This window comes from Macrobrachium nipponense, chromosome 32, assembly GCF_015104395.2.
Source record: "Macrobrachium nipponense isolate FS-2020 chromosome 32, ASM1510439v2, whole genome shotgun sequence".
Classification (NCBI taxonomy): Eukaryota; Metazoa; Arthropoda; class Malacostraca; order Decapoda; family Palaemonidae; genus Macrobrachium; species Macrobrachium nipponense.
The window spans coordinates 6706758-6722382 of NC_061094.1; the positions used below are offsets into that span (position 1 = coordinate 6706758).

General features: G+C 41.8%; 1 protein-coding gene across 11 annotated transcripts in view; it reads left to right on the forward strand.

Annotated features, from left to right (window-relative positions):
* The window catches only part of LOC135207199 (uncharacterized), a 65658-nt gene that overhangs the window by 26927 nt on the left and 23106 nt on the right, over positions 1 to 15625 (forward strand). For 6 of the 11 annotated variants that reach the window (XR_010312925.1, XM_064238776.1, XM_064238773.1 and 3 more), the window contains exons 1-2: positions 10672 to 10747; positions 13738 to 13908. Coding sequence is in view for 10 of the 11 variants with exons in the window: in XM_064238776.1 (XP_064094846.1) it covers positions 10720 to 10747; positions 13738 to 13908 (199 nt within the window). In the remaining variant the exon portion in view is untranslated. Of the gene's footprint in view, positions 1 to 10671; positions 10748 to 13737; positions 13909 to 15625 lie in introns of those variants that run through there. The other 5 variants (XM_064238778.1, XM_064238780.1, XM_064238779.1 and 2 more) reach the window with 3 other exon arrangements.

Genomic DNA, 15625 nt, shown 5'->3' on the forward strand with positions numbered 1-15625 from the left:
TTGAGCTATCCATTTATCTTCAGTTTGCATATATAAATTTATAGTTTCTGAGGAGTAAGAAGGTGATGAGGATGCAACAACTACTAGTACTGCTAATACTCTAACTGCTCGTTAGCACAAACGCTATTAAAGCTTATAAAGTAAGCGTATCTAGTTATATGCTTTTCTGACTTACTAAAGTAGGAAATTAGAGTTTAATATTTCCTTCATAAAGTTGTAACCTTTATTGACATGTAATAATGAACTAATATTAATAATTCTCTTTATGGCAAAACTATGTGAGTGTCTACCGATGATTTCGGTAGTTTCACTTAGTATTTTCTTCGAAATTTCGAAGCGAAATTCATTAAAAAGTTAATAAAAGCGTATGCCGAACCAAAGACCCAGTACTTCCCTGCAAAAGACAGCCCAGAAGATCGATGGCGATGAAACACGAAAATCAAATCAGGAGGAACCGTAAACGTATGTTTACAGTCCAAACGATAGAGAAAAATCTGTCCTTAGAAGGTAATAGTTCCTATTCCTGCCACCACAGCGGCAGGGCCGGTAGATCACCTGACCTACCTACCTGTAGCGTGTGCCGCGAAATTCGAATTTCTATCGGGGACGACGGAGTCTATAGCTAAGTATATATCTGCCAGGTAAGTATGTATGAAACTTTATTGTACAATAACAATATCATTTTTAGTCGCTTTGGCAACGGCTAAAAGAGCTAGTGAGCTTCAGGCCATATCGAGGAAGGTAGGATGGAGACATGGCAACGCAGTGTGTTCATTCCAGGAAGGTTTCTTGGCCAAGAATGAGAATCCGGCTAATCCTTGGCCAAGATCCTTTGAAGTTTTGGGTCTTTCTGAGTTAGTGGGTCATGAGCAAGAAAGAGTTCTCTGCCCAGTGAGAGCATTGCGTTTTTATATGGAAAGAACAAGAGAGATCAGAGGGAATTCTGATGCTCTTTGGTGTTCAGTTAAAGACCCCAGTAGACCCATGACAAAGAACGCTCTAGCCTTCTTCATGAGAGAGTTGATTAGAGAAGCTCAATGTTGTGTCAAGAGCAGAGCTTTGGTATTTTGAAAGTGAAGGCTCATGAAGTCAGGGCAGTTGCGACTTCATTGGCTTTTAAAAAGAATTTAGCCCTCAAAGAAATTATTGAATCCACATATTGGAGAACTAATTCAATATTTGCGTCTCATATCTTAGGATATTCAGACAACCTTTGATAATTGTCAGACGCTAGGTCCATACGTGTCCTCTGGTACAGTATTGGGCAAAGGAGTTACTACCCCATAACCTTCTTTTAAGTTAGTTGATTTTATTAGGTGATGGTGTTTGTGTTTTTTGGTCGTCTGAGAAAAGTGTTCTGTACTTTTATCAGTCTTGTTAGTATTATCTTGGTGTGGTGTGTGTGTAGTTCAGGTAAATGATCTATTACTAGCTTGAATGCCGTGGCATAAGAGGGCTGTACGTTTCTGTCAACACATTGGTCACGTCCAGTTGTCAGTTCCAGTCTTAGCTTCTTCAACATACAGGACACTTCCTTGTTGAGAGCTCCTAAGGTTTAAGCAGGCTTAGAGGCAGGACCTATGAAGTCAGCTACCTTAGCAGGTAAGGAACCTAGAGTTTTAATAATATTTTAATAATATTTTTATACTCTAATAATGTTGCTGTCTTTGACCCACCTCCAAATGTGTCAATCAGCTATATTATTACCTGCCAGGTAAGTGTCATACATTAAAATGAAGTGTTTCATAATCAACTTACCTGTCAATATACATAGCTAAGACTATTCCACCTCGTCCCCCGACAGAAATTCAAATTTCGCGCCCACTCGCTAACAGGTAGGTCAGGTGATCTACCGGCCTGCCCTGGGGCGGCAGGACTAGGAACCATCCCGTTTTCTATCATATTTTCTCTGTCGCCGGCGGTGGTATCAACATTGTTGCTATTACCTCCTGACTTAGATTCTTATTTCATCCTTTGATCATCGTTTATCGGCTTTTTGGTGACGTATCTGGATCGTGTTTTTGGCATTCGCTACTGTGGACTGTTTTTGGACTTGCTTTTTGGATTTTTCTCAGTATGTCTGATTCAAATGTGAGTGTGAGAATGTGTTTGAATGTAGGCTGCAAGGTGAGGATACCGAAAGCTTCGGTTGATCCTCACACTGTATGTCGTAAATGTAGGGGGTTTCAGTGTTCTGCTACTAATACTTGTCATGAATGCGAGGGATTAAATGCAGAAGAATGGAAGACTTTAACTTCTTATTTGAAGAAGTTAGAGAGGGATAGGGTTAGACGTCTGAAAGGTGGAGTGACTTCAAGGAACCTATTAAGCCTTTTATTGATACTTTTTCTAATCCTAATGATTTAGATTCTCCCTATGTGTCTAATTCACAAAGTTTACTTTCGGAATCGGCTTCGGAAATCGCCGATCTGAAAGCTACTATTCGAGACATGAAGTCCAAAATGGCGGACTTACAAGGTAAGGCTAGTGAAAGTGAGCATTACAGTGAAGTGAGTTCTCCCAGTGTTGTGGAGGGGGCGTTTGATCGTCCCTGCGACACTCCCAGGCCTAGACCTCTTCCAAGCTCCCATGCCCAGAGGAGAAGGAAAGTCGAAAGCCTTAAGGAGGTCGTGGGGAATCCCCAACGGTCAGACGTCCCTTCAGCAAGCTCTGTTTCGTGGCAGGCTGCTCAAGGACGCTTTAGAAAAACGAGGGTAGAAGGAGTCGGATTTATCGAGGCCTCTGAAACGGCATTTGAAAGAACCCGAATTTGATTCGAGCCCAGAGCGTTTCTCAGATGACGCTCCCTCTTCTATTAAGAAGGCGAAGGTGGCGTCAGCGTCACCCGACGAGGACGCAGAAGAACCCTTTCCTACTTCTCCCCGATTGATGACGAAAGGCGTCATGCAGTTGACGTGGGAGAAGCTTCAAGGAAGATTATCATGGCAGTACAAGAACAACTGGCCTCTTTGGTGGGAGTGTTAGCGCCTCGTAGGAAGGACGTTGCGCTTCCAATCAAGAAGTCTCGTCCTCTCTCCCCTGCTAAGCGAGAGGCGTCATGCAAACGTGAAGCTTCTAAACATATCGCAGAAGCTTCGGGTTCGAGAGCGAGATCGGGAGCTTACGGAAGACACGTAACGCCAGAGAGACGTAAGACGTCTTTTAGGCATGAAGCGTCTTTGAAAGCTGATTGTAGACGCAAGGCTCCAACCAATATTTTGGCACCAGTTAGGACGCCTTTTGAGAGCGGAGCGTCTTCCAGGCGCGAGGCGTCATCCGGACGTCAGCAGCCACGTAAGCGGGAGGCGTCAGCCAGGACGCTTGGTGGACGAGAAGCGTCATCCAAGCGGGAAGCGTCATCCAAGCGGGAAGCGTCATCCATTTATGGAGAGAAGCCTGAGCTTTTGGCGCCTTCCAGGACTATTAAAGCGGGGAAGAGGAAGGAATATCATTCCCTTAGCCCCTCTCCTATTAGGAGTTTTGTCTCCTCCAGAAGGAAGGACGTACGGAGTTGGCAGCGAGACTCAATTAGATCCCGCGTTAGAAGTAGACTCGGAGGAAGAGCATCAAGGAAGAGAAGGACTGTCGAACTATAAAGTTTTGACTGCCTTGCTTCTAGAGGAGTATGGAGACGACTTGACTCCTGCCGCTCCTCCTTCTCCGCGCTCTCTTTTTTCGAGTGAATAAGACGAAGAAGTCTCGTCTTTGTTTTCTCAGAATGAAGCCCGCCATTTCGATGAAGAGGGCTCTTCAGTCCTTAGACTCTTGGATGAAGTCTAAGAAGGAGTTAGTCAGAACGGTCTTCTGCATGCCTCCAGCGAGACTAGCTGGTAAAAAAAAAAAAGAGGCATTTGGTATCAGACGGGAGAGAATATGGGTATTGCTCTTCCGTGTACGTCAGAAGCGGACTTTTCGACCTTTGTTGACGCTTCACGTAGACAAGGTCTGAACTCGGGACGTATTACTTGGGGCATTTCTGAACTGGACCATCTCCTCAAGGGACTCTTTCATGTATTGGAAGTTTTCAACTTCTTAGATTGGTCCTTGGGGTGATGTCCAAGAAAGCCCATGATTCTGAAGGACTCGAACCAGAAGTCCTTTTGTGCATTTTGTCTTGGTTATAGACAAAGCGGTTCAGGATGGCTCGTTTGAGATCTCCTCTTTGTTTGGAGCAGGTCTTCTAAAAAAGAGGACGGTGTATAGTGCCTTTTAACCAAGGCAGTCTCCCACGCTCAGAGGGCAGCGCTGCTGTATTCGCCTTTGTCTGACTTTTTGTTCCCTTCTCAGTTGGTGAAGGACATTTCTCGTTCATTAACTGAGAAGGCGTACTCAGGACCTTCTGACGCAGTCAGCAAGGAAGAAGAAGCCTGCTTCTACACCTGACAAGAAAGGACCGAGTACATCGGTTCAGCCCTTTCGAGGTGGCCCTACCTCCAGACCTCCCGCAAGAAGGAAGGCTCCTGAGAAGAGAGGTAGGTCTGCCTTTCGTCCCTTTAAAAAGGGAAAGTGATGCTTCTCTCCTCCAAGCACCAGTAGGTGCCAGGCTCCTGGGATTTGTGGAGGCCTGGACACTTATAAACGCAGACGCGTCATCGTTGTCTGTAATAAGGAAGGGATATCGTATCCCTTTCCTGAACACTCCTCCCCTAACGTCAACACCACGGGAACTAACAGCCAATTACAAGGATCCTGTGCTGAGGGATACTCTTCGATCGATGGTGGAACAAATGTGGGACAAGAGGAGCGATAGAACTTAGTACTGGATCAAAACTCCCCGGGGTTTACAATCGCCTTTTTCTGGTTGTGAAGGCCTCGGGAGGCTGGAGACCAGTACTAGACGTCAGCTCTCTGAACAAATTTGTTCGGAAGGAGAAGTTCGCGATGGAGACTTCTGCCTCAGTCTTGCGTCTTGCGACAAGGAGATTGGATGGTGTCTCTAGATCTCCAGGACGCCTATTTTCCACGTCCCGATCCACCCTTCATCGAAGAAGTACCTCCGTTTCATGACGGGGGGAAGGATCTTTCAGTTCAGAGCCTTGTGTTTCGGCCTGTCCACAGCTCCTCAGGTCTTCACAAGCCTGATGAAAAATGTGGCGAGGTTTCTTCACCTCAAAGGAGTAAATATCTCTCTGTATCTGGACGACTGGCTCATCAGGGCCAGATCAGAGAGACAGTGCTTGGAGGACCTGACGTTAACTTTAGATCTGATCAAAGCGTTGGGATTGCTCGTGAACCTCGAGAAGTCGCAGCTGACCCCCAGACAGAACTTAGTCTATCTGGGGATTCAGATGGATTCTCGGGGTTTTCGAGTATTTCCTTCGCAAGAGAGAATCGCAAAAGGTTTGCAGATAGTCTCTCTCTTCTTAAGGAAGGAACAGACGTCGGCGAGGGAATGGTTGAGCCTTCTAGGGACCCTTTCCTTGCTCGAACAGTTCTTCCCGCTAGGAAGACTTCATTTACGTCCGCTTCAATTCTTCCTCAAGAAGTCTTGGAGTTGGAAAACTGGACAACTTTCGGACGCCTTTCCCATTCCAGTGGAGATAAGACCGCACCTGGAATGGTGGTTGCCCCCTCTGAAAGAGAACAAAGGGATCTCTCTAAAAACCCAGAACCCAGACCTAGTGTTGTACTCCGACGCGTCGGAGAAAGGTTGGGGAGCAACATTAGGCTCGAAGGAAGTGTCAGGCACCTGGGAACCAGCGCAGGTGTCTTGGCACATAAACTGCAAAGAGCTCTTCGCCGTGCATTCTGGTTTTTGAAGAGTCTAGAACCTCGGTGTCGAACAAAGTAGTGCAAGTAAAACGTGGACAACACCACCGCACTTGCCTACATTCGAAAACAGGAGGGACTCACTCCTCGTTCCTTTACGAGCTGACGAGAGACCTTTTGCTTTGGACGTCTCACAGGAACATCTCCCTTCTGACAAGGTTCGTTCAGGGAGTAAAGAATGTGAGGGCGGACAGACTCAGCAGGAGGAACCAGGTCCTTCATACAGAGTGGACCCTACACGAGGAGGTGTGTCAAGATCTCTGGTCGCTGTGGGGGACACCTCATGTGGATCTCTTCGCCACATTCATCTCCAAAAGGCTGGCAGTCTTTTGCTCGGTCGTGGAAGACCCAAGAGCTCTTATGGTAGACGCCTTCCTGCTAGATTGGTCTTGCGTAGACGTCTATGCTTTTCCTCCATTCAAAATCCTGGGACTAGTACTAAAAAGTTTGTGGCGTCAAAGGAGACGAGGATGACATTGATAGCCCCCTTTTGGCCGGCCCAAGATTGGTTCACGGAGGTGGTAGAGTGGATCGTAGACTTTCCCAGATCCCTACCAAGAAGGATGGATCTTCTCAGACAGCCACACTTCAAGAGGTATCATCAAAACCTCCCCGCTCTCGCTCTGACTGCCTTTCGACTATCGAAAGACTCGTCAGAGCGAGAGGGTTTTCTCGCGAAGTTGCAAGCGCGATCGCGAGAGCACGCAGAACCTCCACTACGAAAGTATATCAGTCAAAGTGGGAGGTTTTTAGAAGGTGGTGTAGAACTAAGAAGTTGTCCTCCTCCACTACCTCTATAGCGGAAATTGCTGATTTCCTTCTATTCCTGAGAGAGCAATCTCATCTAGCTGTATCCACAATAAAGGGATACAGAAGTATGCTCTCGGCAGTCTTCAGGAATAGAGGATTAGATCTGGCAGATAATAAAGATCTCCACGATCTCATAAGGTCCTTTGAGACTTCAAAGTCGAAGGAACCGGTCCCTCCGAACTGGAACCTAGACGTGGTTCTCAAGTTTCTTTCATCTGAAAGATTCGAACCTCCTCATCTGGCTTCGTTTCGAGACATCACCAGAAATGCCTATTCCTATTATCTTTAGCTACGGCAAAGAGAGTCAGTGAATTACATGCTCTGCAGGATAAAGTAGGTTTCAAGGGAGATTCAGCTATTTGCTCGTTTAAGACCCTGTTTTTAGCTAAGAATGAGAATCCCTCGAATCCCTGGCCTAAGTCATTCGAAGTCAAAGGCATATCGAGTCTCGTAGGAAGAGAAGCAGAAAGATCTCTATGCCCTGTAAGAGCTCTAAAGTTCTACATTCAGAGAAAGCATCAGATGGGAGGCTCTAGACAAGGTCTTTGGTGCGCGGTAAAAGACCCCACAAGACTGATGTCCAAGAATGCTCTGGCATTCTTTGTGAGGAACGTCATTACAGACGCGCATAAGGTCTGTTCTGACGAACAGTTGCGACTGTTGAAAGTTAAAGCTCATGAAGTGAGAGCAGTAGCGACGTCTCTCTCGTTTCATAAGAATATGTCGCTTAAAAACATCATAGATACGACATTTTGGAGATGCAACTCAGTATTTGCATCTCATTACTTGAAAGACGTTCGTGTGACATATGAGAAGTGTTTTTCTCTGGGTCCTTTCGTATCGGCGGATACGATTCTGGGTACGGGAGCCGACACCAATCCTTAAAAGTATATACTTTTCTTCTTTTTAGATATGGTCTGGAGGCTCTTCGAACAATGGAGGACTTGGTTTAGCACGGGCGGCCGTCTATGTTGTTCAGTAAGAGAATCTTGTCATGTCTAATTAGATGAGTATAATTTTTTTTTAGAAAATTATGTATGTGTGTGTAGTGGTTTTTGAGTTACGGTTGTTGTGAAGAGTTCGGGGATAACTCGGAACAATCCTTAGTTCTAACATATGGTTACGATCAGGTAGTCGGGATTGGTTGTGTGCTCCTTCATAAGGTGTATTGTCATATAAGTGGATCAGCACCCATTGACAAAGTCCTTTCAGGCTCTGCCGAGTAAGCGGATAAGACCCCATCGGCAGACCCACAAGAACTCTTGGCCATAGATCATATATCTCGCTAAAGTTTCTTGAGGTGATGCAGACTACTGGGCAAACACCCACGAAGTCTACCACCTATCAGGTAGGAACCAAGGTTTTATTTATACCTACAACATATGTTGTTTACCTGTCTATTCCATATAGTAGCTGTCTCTTACCCCTCCGCAACCGAAGGGTGCCAATCAGCTATGTATATATCTGACAGGTAAAGTTGGTTGTATGAAAATGATATTGTTATGTTACAATAAAGTTTCATACATACTTACCTGGCAGATATATACAATTAAAGGCCCACCCAGCCTCCCCGCAGGAGACAGGTGGAAGAGAGAAAATATGATAGAAAACGGGGATGGTTCCTAGTCCTGCCGCCCAGGGCAGGCCGGTAGATCACCTGACCTACCTGTAGCGAGTGGCGCGAAATTTGAATTTCTGTCGGGGACGACGGAGTCTTAGCTATGTATATATCTGCCAGGTAAGTATGTATGAAACTTTATTGTAACATAACAATATCATTTTTATGTTAAAACAAAGTTTAATGTATACTTACCTGGCAGGTATATATAATTTAATGCCCACCCTCCTCCCCTCAGGAGACAGGGTTCAGAGAAAATCTGGCCCAATTGGGAACGGTTCCTAGCGCTAGCGCCACGGTAACGGGGTGGTGGTTGCCTGAACTACTAATAGGTTACTAGCGTTTGCCGCGAGTTTTGAAAATTTCTGCCAGGTGGAACAGAGAATATAGTTATATATATACCTGCCAGGTAAGTATACATTAAACTTTGTTTTAACATAAAAACTTCATTTTTTTGACTGGATATCATGTTTTTTCCTCTCCACTCTATAATTAACAATTACAGGGAACCCCAGTGGAAAGCCTGGGAATCCTTGGGTGGGGGAAAAAAATAAGAGTGCAGTTTATTACTAGAAAAGGAAGAAGTAGCCTAAATGCACATGCATATCACAAGATAAGTCTCTTGAAAAAATAATAGGTGATGCTTATTGAGAATAACAATTATTAAAGTATTGGTAAATTATGGAAATGTAGGGAGATAGTTACAGGGATGCATCCTAACCTTTTATAGCCTTCTCCAGCATGACCTAACATAGATCATCTTGAAAGTCAGAGTAAACTGCATCCTAACCTAACCTAGGGTACTGATCCATATTTGGTTTGGGGTGGGGGGCCCTTTCTAACCTGTCCAAGTGCACTTAAGATCATTAAAGTGACATATAGAACTTCATCTCAATCCTTGTAACATAGAACTTCATCTCAATCCTTGTAACATAACCTGGTAAAGGGGTCATATCCTGTTCACTCTTCTCGCTGAACACAGCAATTTCTTTCTTTGAAGTTGCAAGATATAGTACACAGCCGGAAGCCATGCATTTACTGTTGTACCATCCCCAATCCCAGAACTAAAGTTAATTCTTTCAGACAAGGTTGTCAGTAGAGGAGAGGCATTCATCAGTGGAAGATATTTCAGATGGATAAGACCAGTGTCAAAGAACTATGAATGGAATGCCTCCAAAGCATTAACAGCGTACTTAGAAAATAATGCAGTCCATGTTTTTCAGAGTAAATACCAAAATTATTATTTACATGCCCTCATATTCCTATATTTCTATGTTCTTTGAACACTTTCATTATGAGGGGATTGCTTTTTAGCTCTTCCTCGTGTGCCTCTTTGGAAACCAGGTACACACTGTGTACCTGGTCTATAGACCACTCCATGTTGGTAACTCTTTTTATGGTCCCCAGGAAGTACACCTGGTCGAGACAATCCCGCCTAATCATTCGGCTTTTACTTGATCCTTTGACTGTGTACATGCCAAAGGTGGGTTGCTTCTTGATACATTGACCAACTCCAGAATTGCAAGGCAGTGCTTGTGCAAGCACCCATTCTCCTGTAGTATACTGGAGATGGGTATAGAAGTAGAATGCACTTGTTCTTAATCAGTGCCTCTGGGCATATACAGTAGTACCTCGAGATACAAAAGGCTCTACTTACGAAAAACTCGAGATACGAAAGCCAATGCGAAAAATTTTACTGCTCTACATACGAAAAGTTTTCAAGATAAGAAAGGTTGTTGCTGAAGTGAAGTACCGTTGCTATTCGTCTGGACCACCGAGAACAATTTTAAAACTCCCGCGCCCCCAACTGAGTAAACTCGCCACCATCCTCCCGCTCTCCCATTGGTTCCTGATGCTAGTCACCCCATAAGCTCCTGGTCTCCTATTGGTCAGCATCTACCCCTTGTGCTTTAAGTATTCTATTGGTAAAAGGATGCTGTAAATTGAAAAACTTATTCATGCAACACATTTAATAAAAAAAAACATCAGGTAAAGATAGAATAAAGAATAGAAATGAATGGTTATTATACGGTATGGTAGTTTCAGTAGTTGAAGAGAGATAATGAAAATTTATGGCTTACTGTGTAAAGTGATTGCTTGACGATCGTTCGATACTCGTAAGTGCTGGATATAAACAGACGTTTGGAAGTTTTTTTTTGTGTTTATTATAGTTAATGGTTACTTAATAATTATTTGAAATGAGTACATGCAATACATTTAATAAAAAAATTGTGAATTAGATATCATAAAATATAAAATAAATCAGACTGCCAACAAATATGTATTTTTTAGAATTCTTCTTCTGTTTTATTATTACATTACGTATACGTATGTTTCATTATAGCTGTCAGTAACTCAGTATCTCCATTAGGTAAAGATAGAATAAAGAATAGAAATGAATGGTTATTATACTGTTTGGTAGTTTCATTAGTTGAAGAGAGATACTAATGACAATTTATGGCTTACTGTGTGCTAGGAAAAATGATTGCTTGGTGCTCGTTCGATACTCGTAAGACGGGTAAATGCTGAATGTAAACAATCGATTGGAAGGTTTGTTTTTTGTTTGTTTGTGTATTATAGTTAATGATTAATTAATAATTATTTGAAATGAGTACATACTGATTATTTATACATTTTATTGGCATATTCTAAGCTTTTAGCTCTAAGGTTTAGATGTCAGAATCATAGACTAGGCTACAGTAGCAACCGCTAACATAGGCTAGGCTTATTGCTAAGGGACATATGCTAAAGTCATAATATATGCAGTAAAAATGGGGGTGAACATTACATGCAGTTGAATATTACTCAAGTATGTACAGTATTTTGCCTTTTTGGAGTCTTATTTCTTCCGTCGGATCGGCGTTGTAACCCTAGAACATGTGTTTTAGGCCTGGAAATATAATTTACTGGGGTGTTTTTGGAGGGCTTGGAACGGATTAGCCATTTTACATGTAAAATATGTTCCAAGATACGAAAAACTCATAATACGAAGGCTGCCTCGGAACGGATTAATTTCGTATCTCGAGGTACCACTGTACGGTGGAGTCAATGCTTCCTCTTCTCTCTCAGTAAGTACTATACAGTCATTGGGCTTCATGGATGTGAGAAGTTGGTCGCATGCAACAGACCTCCTTTACAGTATTTTCAAGTGCTTGGAGGATCTGTGTGTATGTTGTTGTTTTTGCACCCAGATCTAATAGTGGTTTGGTACAAATGAGTATTTTAAATGAACCTTACCTCTCCGATATATAGCTTTTAATTCCGTGTCACTGGTACCTAGTTCGACAAATTAAAAAAAAAAATAACAAGGACATTTGGTTTTGTATGAACATCCAACCTCTATCCACCTACTTCCCCCACCCCACACCTGGGGACTGATAGGTACAAACACACTTTACTGGTCAGTCTGCTTCTGTTGCTGGTTTTGGTAGGGACAGATTGTTATACTCAGTTTTCTGTTGGTTTGTTTTTGGAAGTTCATTTATTTTTTATACTCTTTTAGTATTTAGCTTTTTTATTTATTTTTTTTTTTTTTTGTCTGTCTGGGTCAAACCTTATAACTCAATTTTCAACCTGTTCCCTTCATCTGATGGACAAGAAAATTTGCATGGTTACTCAGTCCTGGTGAAAATACAACCTTACATGATCAGTAGGTCAGCAGTGACCACTAGTGAACCCTATTGGATTTGTATGAAACTCTTCAGATTTTTTATACCTTCTTTGAATCAGTAGAAGTTTCAAACTTTTGGCTCCATTTTGTTAGCTGCGATCGTAAATTAGTTAAAATTTCTGTCAAAATTCAAAACTATGGAATTAAAAATATAATAAAGTTTTTCAAATTACCCTCTTCTAAAAATGCACTAAAAAGTAAAAAATAATTTTTTGAGACACCAGGATTTGGAAGGAAATGCTACAAGAAATAAAAAAGATTGTATTTCTTTTCTTGTAGCATTTCCTTCCATGTTTGGCACCCTCACTTTTATATTTGCAGACTTATTTAATTGTAAGAAAATCCTGGTGTCTCAAAAAATTATTTTTATCACTTTAGTGCATTTTAACTAAAGTATGTCTAAAAAAATTTTATCTTTTATTTTCAATATTTGTTCGGAAGAACCTGTGAGGTAAGAGTTGCTGTGATTGGCGTTATTCCAGTTTTATTGACCCTCGTGATATGTTTTTGCTGATGGAAGGTTATGATTGGATTACTACATGAATCGTAGTTAAATGAAATACGGTAATTGATCGTGAACAAAGGGAGCTTGTTTTGTTGTAGAAACAACTATAGAGGATAGTACTACTAGTAAGACTTCAGTTAAAAAAATGCATGTCTTGTCTGCTTCCTCATTTAGTAACTGGTTGTTCCTCTGCTGCTTCTCTTCAATCTGTTACTCCAAATGAGCTTCCCATAAATTCAGGGCCTATTAGATTTGATAGGATGGAGTACTAATTATTTTTATTATCATTAGTGTTTCATTTTCTGAGCTAAGTTGTTTCCTGCATTGGAGGAAGGGTCGGTATCCCCACTTTTTCTTGCCTTATCCTTGGCATGTCCTGTCTTACTCCCTCACACCTTGGGGTGACAAGGAACCAGGACATGTCGGAAAGCAATGCAGATCTGTGCCCGTTGTCCAATTCCTCTGTTTGGTCTGGTAGCGCACCAGGTCAAGCATTAATGGTGCTAGTTCCAGCACCAGAATTCATTCTCCAATATGATCACTTGGGTAAGAGTAAGAGGAGTCTCCCAGCATTTTAATTTTACCATATTGGATAAGCTTGATAGCAGTGATGCTTTGTCTCTTTCTGGTAGTATTTCAGTGAGTTTAAGCTGCCTTGTTGAGGAAAGTTATCTTTTGCTTTGATCAGCTTTGCTAAGGATTGTTCATGGTTTAAGATTAGCAAATAAGTAGTATGTAAAGTCAGTCCCTGGTTATCGGCGATCTGGTTTTGTGGGGCTTGTCTTACAGCGATTTTCAACACTGTAATTTATTGACCCCAAAACATATAACAGAGGTCCCATTAACTAGTTATCGGTACTGATAAGCATAAAAGATAGTTGATTTTCACTTGTCATCAAGTCGTTGGAATGGAACCCCCACAGATAACCAGGGACTGCCTGTAAATGGTGATTAGTTTGTATGTACTCCAAACTGCCACCAATTTTCCATAGTACCTGCTTAACATGCTTTCAGCAAAAGATTCCTTCTGGAAGATCTTGGGTTTGTGTATTTCTAGGAAAATGCACAATGTTCTAAAAATTGAATTTGTAGTACATACTTTCAGCAGATAAGCTTTCTCATGAATACCAATTTATTTTGAAGAAGATAGAATCTGTCATATCACATTCCTCTTAGACAGATATACTGTATTACTTTGATTCCCATAGTTTAAATTTCTATTTCATATCTCAGAAGTTGATTGGCTTCTGTTAGTAACGTGTTTGATATGCTTTCCACTCAGGGAAACTGTGCTTTTATAATGTTTTGTACCTGTATTATGTTTGGTATGCTTTTTGTGAAAAGTAAAATAAAAAACTGCTTCAGAAATGAGCTGTGAAGATCTTTTTGATGCCGTGGAGAGACTTGAGATACAAAAGTATGCTGCAGGTGAAAAAGAAGGCATTGTTGATGGACAATTAAAGTCATGGCAGACAGGATTTGAGTTTGGATGGCAGCAAGCTTGTCATATTCATCAGGAACTTGGTCGTATTGAAGGTAAGGGTAGTTAAGTGTACGTATACGTATGATGTGTGTGTGTATTTCTTTAATAGTATGCTATTATGTTTGTACAAAATACAACCCACTGACTTAACAGTGCTAGTCTGTTATCAATATTCAGTACTAAGAGTTCGGACTGATTAAGAAGTTAACAAAATCTTGGTTTTCTATTAAATGTTTTCTCGCAACATGTAAACCCAGTTTCTTCATCTCATTACTCACTTTGAAGTGTTGGTCAAATAATCATGTACCTCTCGTTTCCTCAACAGTGCTTGTTTTCATTTATATCCATACACTTTTGTGGTATCCCAAACTCTTGTTTGGTACCATTCCATTGTGCTAATTATCTTGTTTCATATATATTTATTTTTTTGTGCCTTGAATATTACCAGTTATTTTCTGGGATTGTTATGAATAATCGTCCTGTGTATTATTCAGGAACTTTGGGTAGGATTTGCTGTGCTTGTAATACACGTTGATTCGACTCGTCCCCCCCTCCCCATCAGGTTACAGAATCCTTTCCTGTGGTCAGCTGCTTCTTCATCAGACTCACTCAAAAAAAGATGGAGTTGGGTTAATTGGGTTAATTCTCATCAGATTGTGTGCAACACTCCGCAAGACAATCACCTGCATCATTTATTGCCAATGTTGGATGCATGGTAATGAGCAGTAATGTACCAAGGCTTTCCAAAGCTGTTTATTCCTATATCGCTGGTCACCTCTCTTCCCATTTTTACTACATTTCACAACTGTCCTTACACGTCATGGATGATGGGGCACTGCCCCTCAGGGTTGCTGCAACAACATTTTTATTTTGTTTGTACAGAGTGGTTAGTCCCACATTCTGGAAATAAGCATTATATTTGCTTAAATCTCTCTGCAATGAACTCTTTTACAAAAGAAAACTGTCATGCCATAATTTTACCATATATAATTCAGGAAATGCCAAGGGTTCTTTTTTCTTATGGCATGAAGGGATTGCTAAACAAGGAGCTAATTAAATTGTTTCTTGCCTCAGAAGCTGGCTAGCAGAAGCAGACAAGAATTCAAAGTACATATACTGATGTTACCTTTTTTTGTGATGGTTGAAACAGGTCATGGTCAATGTGAAGGAGACGCAGTGCATAGTAGTGTTGAGAGGGCAATGAAAAGGGCAGGAGATATTTTCAACCCATCACAGTTGGCAATCCCTTTGGGATGCGGTATTGTCCTAAATGGGTTAAGGTGGAAATGGTCTCAACCTCCCCGGCCCTCTTTCAGTGAGTTTTTTTTTTTATTTTTTATTTTTTCTCTCCAATAACTAAGACCCCTCTGGAAGATTACATGCAGAAGGCCCTTTTAAAAGGAGGCATAGAGAAACATACGTATATTCGCCACCAAGCATGCTGTTTCGTGTCCCCAAGAAGGATTCCTCTGAACATAGAGCGATTATCAACCTATCAAAATTTAACAAACACATTGTTTGCCACAAGTTTCTGGAAGACTACTGTTGCCCAAGTACGTTCAGTCATTCCACAAGGGACCTGGACCATTTCTAAAGGCCTGAAAGATGCATACCTAGTGCTGTTCCCTTCCGTCCCTTCTTAGGGTTCCTGATAAGGAAAGGTAATGTACATATTCAAGGTAATGCCCCTTTTGGTTAAACATTGTCCCAAAAATCTTTACAAAAGTAACAACAGTAGTTGTCTGCTAGTCTACCAAGATGATTGGCTAG